This window comes from Orycteropus afer, unplaced genomic scaffold (genome assembly GCF_000298275.1).
Source record: "Orycteropus afer afer isolate SDZICR_OR568_19922 unplaced genomic scaffold, OryAfe1.0 scaffold00229, whole genome shotgun sequence".
Lineage (NCBI taxonomy): Eukaryota > Metazoa > Chordata > Mammalia > Tubulidentata > Orycteropodidae > Orycteropus > Orycteropus afer.
Window position 1 is genome coordinate 1,838,946 of NW_006921816.1, and position 10,102 is coordinate 1,849,047.

The following is a 10,102-nucleotide window of genomic DNA, read 5'->3' on the forward strand; positions in this document are numbered from 1 at the left end:
GCATAAATTTGAATAACAGTCATATTAACAGGTCATCCTTGTAGGCGTATGGATATTATCCTATCGCTGACAGCATTGTATTTCAAGACAGATCTTGAAACATCCTTTGTGATGATGAATACCACACCATTCCTCTTTAAACTGTCGTTCCCGGCATAGTAGATCACATGGTTGTCTGATTCAAAATGACCAAAACCAGTCCATTTCAGCTCACTAATGCCTAAGATATCAATCTTTATGCTTTTCATTACATTTTTGACAACTTCCAATTTTCCTAGATTCATACTTCGTATATTCCATGTTCCGATTATTAATGGATGTTTGCTCCTGTTTCTCCTCTATTTGAGTGGTGCCACATCAGCAAATGGAGGTCTCAAAAGCTTTACTTTATCCATATGAGTAAGGTTGATTTTACTCTGATAATGCAGTTGTTTCCCAGGCCTGCTTCAAGAGCTTTCTAAGCTACGTGACTCATCCTCCTCCTCTGTATTAGACAATGTTTCTGGACTATTCATAAATTTGCGCAGTAATGTATCAGACAGTGTTTCTCTGCTATTCATAAGGTTTTCCCTGGCCAATTCTTTGAGAAGTGGTTGGCCTCCTCCTTCTTCCTAGTCTGTCTCAGTCTGCAAGCCGGGCTGATACCTGTGCAACAGGTGCACCCCACTGGGTTAGAAACACCAGTGGCACAGACTCAGGACTCACAGCAACATGTCACCACAGTAGGACAAACCGACAAACAAGTTTGTCTCCCTTAGCCAATGATACCCCTCCAACCACCCTTACCTGGATCTCTGCGGCTAACTCCTCAATCTGTTCCAATCCCCGTTGCCTTTTCTGTCCTCTCCCTGCTTCCTGCCTCACTGCTTGTGGGGGGTGACCTGGGTTCCCTCTCCTCACCTGGCTCCCTGTGGTTGACTCCTCGATCTGTTCCTATCCCCTTTGCCTTTTCTGTCCTCTCCCTGCCTTCCCACCTTGCTCCTTGTGGGGCATGGTCTGGGATCCCTCTCTTCACCTAGGTCCCTGTGGCTGACTCCTCTATCTGTTCCGGTCCCCTTTGCCTTTTTTTGTCCTCTCCCTGCTTCCCACCTTGCTGCCTGTTCTTAGGTCCCTGGAATCCAGATGAGAATGCTATCACTTTAAAATCCAAAATGGTTGCCACTTGTAAACAGTAAAAATGGCTGCGCCCTCGGTCACTTTAAATATCCAAAATGGCCACCACTTGTAAACATTCCATGTATATAGTAGAGCTTATAATCAAAAAACCAAACTCACTGCCATCAAGTTGGATCTGACTCATAGAGGTCCTCCTTGGGTTTTGGAGGCAGTATCACTACAGAAATGAGAAGTGGCTGGTGGGTTTGAACCACTGGCCTTCTGGTTAGCAGTTGAATGCCTTAGGCACTACATCGCTAGAGCTCCTAGTAGAGCAGATGGGGAGCATATAGGTTTGAAACTTCTAAACCATAACCAAACATCTTGAAGTCACTGGGCTGGGAGACTTAGGGCCATAATCTTAGGTTAAGTAGCATAAGAGTCCACAAAGACATTGTTATACATCCTACTTTGGTGAGTAGTGACTGGGGTCTTTAAAGCTTTCAAGTGACCATCTAAGATACAACTATTGTTCTCTCCCCACTCAGACAAAAGAAGAGTGAAGAAAATTAAAGACTCAAGGAAAAAATTAATCCAAGGGACTAATGAACACATGAATCACAATCTTCACTAGTCTAAGACCAGAAGAACCAGCTGGTGCCTGGCTACCACTCCTGACTGCTTTGATCAGGATCACAATAGAAGGTCTTGGATAAAGTAGGAGAAAAATTTAAAACAAAATTCAAATTCATAAATAGAGTAGATTCACTGGTCTGATAGGAACCGGTGGAACCCCTGATACTATGGCCCTTAGACACCGTTCAAACCTAGAACTGAACACACTCCCAGAGATCACCTTTCAGCCAAACAATAGATAGGTCTATAAAGTGAACAGTAATATCTGTGAGGAAAGTACTTCTCAGAACCATCAACCATAGGAGACCTACAGGGCAGTATTTGACCAAAAACAAATTTCAGAAGGCAAGAAGGGGCAGGAAAGATGGGTGAATATAAACAGGGGATGCAGAGAGGAAGTGGGAGAAATACTGTTACATTGGATAGATTGCAGCTAATGTACCTGTAAACTCTCACCTAAATTACAATAAAATGTTTTTTTTTAAAAAAAAAGTGTGTGTGTGTGTGAGTGTTTTGTATGTGTGTCTAGAAACACATTCTTTCCTCTGTGTACATACAGAGAGAAGGCAGAAGGCAGGAATCCATCAATTATTACTGCATGTTGTTCTGCTTCCCATTCAGAATAGCTGCAGCTCCTCCTTCAGCCTCCCCACCTCCACCTGCCAAAAAAAGAAAAGAAACTCACTGCCATTAAGGCAATTCTGACTCAAAGCAATCCCCATTGGGTTTCCAAGGCAGTAAATTTTTATGGAAGTAGATTGCCCAGTCTTCCTTCTGAGGAGTGGCTGGTGGGTTTGCACCACCAGCCTCCTGGTTAGCAGCCAAATGCCTTAGGCACTATGCTACCAGAGCAGATAGAATTCTCTACACATGAATCTGGCCACAAAGCAGTAACAAGGTGTCGGTAACCCCAGTGAAGGAAATGGAGCTCAAGGACTCTGGAAGTTCTAATATGATGCATTAGGTGGCATCAGGATGGTCCCTTATAACCTTTTCCTACCTTGTTCTGACCTAAGCCTTCTTCCATACTGGAAATCATAGTTGCCTCTGAATCACCCCAACCTGAACATCAAGGAATGTTGGAAAGCTTTGGAACTTAAGCAGAAATGTTGAGAATGTGCTAAAAACACAGCTGCAGGATCAAAGCTGTTGGTTTGACCCTAATTTTTCACACATTCTAACGACGTTCTTGATGTGGAAGTTTCTTTGGTTCTTCTTGTGTGAGGGTGAACAGAGGCATACATTCTCCTTTACAAACCAAAGACTAATAGCAGTAGGGAAAAGGTATGATTTGGCCTCTTGAGAAGAGGTTGAATCACTAGTTCAATCCCAGTTGGAGGTGGGGGGTCTCATCTGCATTTCCTTTGACAGAAACCACAATATTGTGTGCCTTGGTGTGGGTGTACTCAAAGGTATCTACCTGAATTTGCATACTTCCTGACTGACAGAACTCTCCTACAAGAACCTCAGGGCCTGGGCGGTGAGTGTCACTGGGAGGAGTAACCAAGTTTCACTTCCTTGCCTGCTGGAGACTCACAGCTACAGCAGGCTTCTTTGTCACTGAAGAGCAAGAGAGTGTGAGGAGCACTGGAGTCCATCTCTCTCTGCGTCTGTGATAGTGAGGAGAGTGAGGAGCGCGAATGGGCAGAGCAGAAACACTAGAAGGGAAGATGAGTGACCAGGATCCCTCAGACCTGTGGAGCAGATTGGATGGCGAAGCAGATCTGCTCCAGGACTTGGGGTAAGAGAGCAGGTCTGCTTTTCAAAGGGTGAACGAACATTAAACCCCAATTCCTACTCAAATGCTTAGTTCAATTAACGATTATCTTCAGCACTCCATTTTTCTCTGCCACCTCTGATCTTCTGTTTTCCCACTTTATTGCTTTATGTCTGTTAAATATCTTCCTGTCTGGTACTAATTGCATTATAAAAGCATTATTTTTCCAGAGGTGAAAACAGGTAGATTGAGAAAATGCAACAAAATTAATTGTTAGGCATTGTTTGAGAATAGGGACAGAATGGAGATGTGGGAGTTGATATTGCTTTAGTTTACTTACTATTGTTTTAGTTAATAAATAAATATGTTGTTAAAGGCTTTAATTGCCAAGCTATTGAGTATAAGAGGAGTATGTTTTGGGTAAGATAAACAGAAAACCTACCCTACATTAAACCAGAGGGACTTTTTCAAAAGAGAAAGAATGAGGAAGTGTCTGTAACAGTCTCACATATGTGTTCTTTCTTCTGATACTGTATTTGTGAGCTCTTGTGTATATCCATGTCTGTAGGGCAACTTGGAAACCCAAGGAGGGGTCGCTAGGAGTTGGGCCGACTCGATGGCAAATAACAACAACAGGGCAACTTTGAACTTTTCATATATTAACAATTCAGGAAAATGGTAAGTTAGTTCAAATCAGAAAAAAAAAAAAAATCTGCCTCAAACAGACTGTGTAAATTTAGTAGGTAGAGTTATCTGCGTCCTGTCTTTAAAAGGCACCCAGATGAAACGATTTATCAGTATATTTAATAAAAGAAGTATTACACAAGAAAGGAGTGGGGGATTTCCTAGAGAAACTAGGCCAACCTAAAACACAAGCAATGTACTGACCAAGCTGGTTTTGACACGTGTGATTCAGGAAAGGTGAAACCTGACCATTTTGTCTTGATTCATAGATCTAAATCTTCTAAACAACCCAGTGACACAGGAATTCTTATCATTTTCATGTTACAAACATAGAAAATGAGCACCACAGGGCTGAATAACTTGCCATGCATCACTTAAATGGCACAGCTGGATGACAACCTGCCAAAGACTGTTTTCTTAACTGCGGGAAAGATGAAATAGGAATGAAATCTCGCTGCATTAAGACAAAAATTTCATGTTTTTGTGTTGTGTTACCTTAAAAGTTCATAATAATACCTGTCTTTAGATTTAAAAGTTGAGGTCTTATAGTTGAACTGTTCTTTCATATGCTAAATCAGGTATAACAATATAACAGAATTTTCAATGAAGTTAAAAAAAATTTGTAAGTTGATTTTGACTCATAGTGACCTGATATATTCAGAGTAAGACTGGGTTCCACAGGGTTTTCAAGGCTGTGAGCTTCTGGAAGCAGATTGCCAGACCTTTCTTTTGAGTGAACTCCAATCTCTGAACTCCAACCTTTCAGTTAGCAGCTGAGTCTGTTAACTGTTTACACCATTCAGGAGGTGCTTCGGTAAAGTAACTTCGCCTTACTGGGAAATCAGGGTTCCTAAAGCTCCCTGGTAGCATAGTGGCTAAGACACTTGCCTGCTAACCAGACGGTTGGAGGTTCAAACCCACCAGCCACTCCTAGGAAGGAAGGTTGGGCAATTCTACTTCCTACTTCCGTAGTGATACTGCCTCGGAAACCCAAGGAGGGGTGGCTATGAGTCGGGTTTGACTTGACAGCACATAACAACAACAAACAACAAAGCTCCCTGAGGAGCTCTGGTAGCCTAGTGCCTAAGGCGCTTGACTACTAACCAGAAGGCTGGCGGTTCAAACCCACCAGCCACTCCTCTGGAGGAAGATGGGGCAATCTGCTTCCGTGGTGATACTGCCTCGGCAACTCAAGGAGGGGCCACTATGAGTCGGGTCCAACTCCACGGCACATAACAAAAACAACAAAGCTCCCTAAAACCAAACTCACTGCCATGAAATTAAGAACTCCCTACCCTTCTAGATTGAATTTCCCAAACAGTAAAAGAGCCCTGAGCATCCAAAAAAGGTGTCACAAAGCCTAGGCACTAAAGCCAGATTCTTGGATTCTCACTCAGAGACTAACTGAATCATTAACCTGTATTTTTTTATATGCTTAGTAATCTGTATTCCCAGGGTCCTATAGTGAAAAGAGTCCCTGGGTGGTGAAACTCTTACTATAAATGAAACTCTTTTTCTTTGAAGCATTATCCTACTTGTGACACATAATCTATACTAAAATATCTGATTAATTCAAGTTTTAAAAAGAAGCTCAGTAAAAACAAAACACTTTAATGCAGTTAGTTAATAAAAAGTGACTGGTTTTAATAATTTCCTTTAAAAAAAATTAACAGGTTAGTTAGGTAAATTCTTAAGTGTATATTCCTGATGGATATAAACAGGTAATTTAGTTGTTAGGTTAGATACCAAAAACCTACTTTTTGTTCTTTGATCCCTAATTTCTTTTTTTGGAATATATATGTTCTTCGAGTTGACTCAATGGCAGTGAGAGAGAGAGGTATGTTCCTCAAACTGAACTCTGAATTGCAACAAACACATCACTTGCCTTTCTAGGGCACACACAACTTGCTCAGAGCACAGGTTTATTATTTTCAAAAGCATCTAAATCAAGCAACTCATACACATTTCCATGTCTCATTCATAGAGTGTCAGTCCCAAAACGTGTTTTCTTCCATCCTAAATGTATTAATGTTCTTATGAAATCAGTGTCTAAAAGCAAAGCGAAATAAAATCATCTTGAATTGTTGCTCAGCTTCAGCTATGCTTTGGTGGTGTGGGATTTGGGAGAGGAGGTGGGAGTGAGGCAAGGGTAAGGGGCAAAGGGGGTATAGAGAATGATAGTTGAGAAGCAAGACTTGGAGAAAGAGTGGTCAAGTCATTGCTTTCAAAATGAAGAGATCAGGAAATAAAACAAGGAATAACACTAGAGCCATCACCTAAGTAACAAACTAGCATAGCATTGCTAGCCAATTAATAATTTAAAATTCCAACATTTCTTCACCTGAAACACATATTCCTACAAGTTAAACTATATAATTGAAGACATAAAAATATTTTAGAATTCTTTTAAAGTAAATCTTCAAACTACTCAGTCAGACATATTCTTTCAAGTGAGAAATATAACAAATATCCCATCTATTATACTGTATATACTTTCTGAAATCTCAAAATTTATTTTGAAAAAAAAAAAATATATATATATATACATATTTGGCTGTGTTGTCTGGAGTCAAGAAACCAAATGCTAACATCTAGATATTACAGTAAATCAAAAGTATTTAATTCTCTGCTTCTTAATCTTCACAAATGAGAAACGGTTAGAATAGGTCAGAGGTTAGCAAACTTGTTTCCTAAAGGGTCAAATAATAGTTTAGGATTCGCATGCAATCTCTATTGCAACCACTCACATCTGCCAGTTTCTTGTGAAAGATGTCATAGACAGCAAAGAAACAAATGAGTGTGACTGTGTTTTTTTAAAATAAATGAATAAAGCACAACTTTATCTATGGACACTGAAATTTGAATTTCATATAATTTTCATGATGATTTTCTTCTCATTTTTCCTTCTACTTAAGAATGTTAAACTATTAGCTTACAGGTCCACACACAAACAGATGGCAGGCAGAAATTAGCCCTCAGGTAGTGGTTTGCTGATCCCTGGGGTACATGACAATTACCAAAAAAAAAAAAAAAACCTCACTGCCTTGAGTCAGTCTCGACTCATAGCAACCCCTCCTTGGGTATCGGAGGCGGTTATCTGTATGGAAGTAGATTGCCTAGTCTTCCTTCTGAGGAGTGGCTGGTGGATTTGAACCGCCTTCTGGTTAGCAGTGAAATGCCTTAGGCACTCCGCCACCAGAGCTCCTAATTACCAAAATAAGCCCCTACTATGGGGTCAATATTTTGCGTATATAGTTGTTATTTGCCATCGAGTCGGCCCGACTCCTAGCGACCCCTCCTTGGGTTTCCGAGGCAGTTATCACTATGGAAGTAAGATTGCCCAACCTTCCTTCCGAGGAGTGGCTGGTGGGTTTGAACTGCCAGCCTCCTGGTTAGCAGTCAAGTGCCTTAGGCACTATGCTACCAGAGCTCCTGCGTATATAGTAGAAACCGTATAAGACAGAAACCTGTCAGAGAAGCAAAACTCAGATATTTTCCACTAAACAGAGCAATAGAAAAGCAGTAAGACTGCCCCATGCCAAAGGTGGGAAACTTAGGAGACCTAAAAATACAAGGCAATCCTGTCAAGTTCTGGCTCTCACAGGTTTCAATATATTAGCTTTCATCTTCAACAGGTATTAGTTTTCCACCTTTAAAGAGGAGGAGAGTCTCTAAGAGCAGACAGGTCAGGTCACCTGAAACCCCAGAGTATTTGGGTCCAAAGCCCATGCTCATTGCACCAGATCTGTTTGCCTCCATATTGTAACAGTTACTATTGATCACCTACTATGCACCCACACCATGCTGCACACATACATTTTGTCACTTAGCTTCACAATAACAGTTAAAATCCAATATTATTATGCTTTTAATAGCTGCAGAGGTGACTTAAGTACATTAAGTGAGCTGTCTGGGTCTCAGACCTGGTAGTGTTGGAGCTGAGAGGCACACCACTTAGGTCTGACTTACCCAAAAGCTAATGCTCTCTCCATTGTGTGATGCTGCTTCACCAAGTTACCAACCAAACATGACAAGCTCTAATAATGGCAATTAGTAATGTTGGATGCTTATCATGCACCAGGCACTATTTTAATCCTTCTGCATGTATGAACTGATTTTATTTACACAGCATTGCAGTAAAATAGATGCTATTACTAAGGTCATCCACATTTACAGATAAGAAAATTGAAGGGTGGAGCTTTTATCTCACAAACCCACCAGCGACTCCTCGGAAAGAAGGTTGGGCAATCCTACTTCCGTAGTGATACTGCCTCGGAAACCCAAGGAGGGGTCGCTATGAGTCGGGGCCGACTCGACGGCAAATAACAACAACAACAACAAGGTTATAACGGTAGTAAACTTTCAAGCCTAGGAGTTTTGCTCCAAAGTGCACTGTACTGAATCACTAATGCTACTTTTTAATTGTATCAAACTTTTTTCTTTGTGGAGTCCCTGGGGAGTGCAAATGGTTAATGCCCTAGGTTGCTAATTGAAAGACTGGCAGTTCAAGTCCACCAAAAATAGTCTATGAAGAAAGGCCTGGTGCTCTACTTCTGAAAATCAGCCACTGAAAACTTTAAGGAGCATAACTCAAAAACGGCTAAGTTTTGCTGTTGTTGCTCTTCGTATTATGCTATGCAATTATTACTACCAACCAACTTTATTATTAAAAGGCATTATTCATTCTATTTTTCACATACTACATATGCTTATACACAGAAAGCCAAGCCAATATCCTAACTAATCTAACCTCATTAACTTTTATGTAGATTTCTGGGTTAGAGAGATTGAATAGGCTAAGAAAAGTATAGTAAATTCAAAGCTTTAACGGAACCTGTTTTCAGAATAGCAAAACCAGGCAGAGATAAAAAGTTTGTTCCCCTTCTAAAAACAATTCTGCAATCTTGGATTCTGAAAACGGAAGGTGCTTCTCCTGTGGCTGTATGATAGCATGCCTATCTATACATGGTTCAGTTTCTCCTTTGCTCAAATGAATTTCCTCTTCAGCTGTTGTGTTTTTATGTTCCTTCTATGGGTGACGGTGGCTTCTTTCCACTTACCTGTAGAATGCTCTCCAGACAGGTTCTCCACATTTGGCTGGGGTCACTTTATTTCATCCATTCATTTATCCTTCCATTCATAAATCTATCTGTTGAATGATGGCATTATGTAAGGCAGTGTAGGGAATACTGAAATAAAGAATTGGCTATCTGCTCTAGGAGCTGGCAGTGCGGAAAACAGAATGCACATGCATGGATAGTTACAATGCAGGGTAGTTTGGTCTGAGGGTCTTAAAAATGTATAGATGATAACAACATAATACAAATGGCAGGCAGGAAGGAGGATCACTGAAGTGGAGAAGATGGCTTTTGAACTGGTACTATTTTTGACAGTTGAAAGCAAAAAGATGACTTTTTTTTTTTTTTAAAAAAAAAGGCATGAGTAATATTGGTAAAAATGGCAAAGCACAATGAGTATTCAGAAAATAAGAAGAGGCCAGGTTGAATCAGATCCTCCTGGTCTCTGGGATCCATCTGGTAGCTAATCAAGCGATAAAGAGACCCCAGGCTGGAGGTTTGGATAATCAGTGTTCAGTCAGTCTTGTCCTGGGGCATACCTGCAACCATGCTCTATGCAAGCTTCCACCTGGCTTTCCTATTCTACTGTGTAGTTCTATGAACATGCCCTTAGCCTTTTTTCTTTTCCCTTCAAGACTGAGTTATTTTGATACTTCCATCAGCTCTGCTAAAGGATAAATTTTTATTCTAAGCCTATACTCCTTGATACAGACCTGCCTGAAACCCTCCACAATGCACATAGCTGGGTCTTAGCCATATTGCTTGCTCACCTCCAGACTCTCTCTGGTCATGCTCCACCTGACTCCTTGTTGCTAGCATCTGCTCTTGTTATCTTTTTTTTTTTTTAATTTTTTTTTTTATTCTTTTTTTTTGTTTGTTTGTTTGTTTGTTT

The 10,102-nt window shown here is 40.7% G+C and overlaps 1 protein-coding gene across 1 annotated transcript in view; it reads left to right on the forward strand.

Moving 5' to 3' along the window:
* Window positions 1-3,371: 3,371 nt before the first annotated feature.
* DAPP1 (dual adaptor of phosphotyrosine and 3-phosphoinositides 1) overlaps window positions 3,372-10,102 on the forward strand; it is a 70,415-nt gene continuing 63,684 nt past the window's right edge. The window contains exon 1 of the mRNA XM_007948870.1: window positions 3,372-3,472. Within this exon, the coding sequence (XP_007947061.1) occupies window positions 3,372-3,472 (101 nt within the window). The remainder of the gene's footprint in view (window positions 3,473-10,102) is intronic.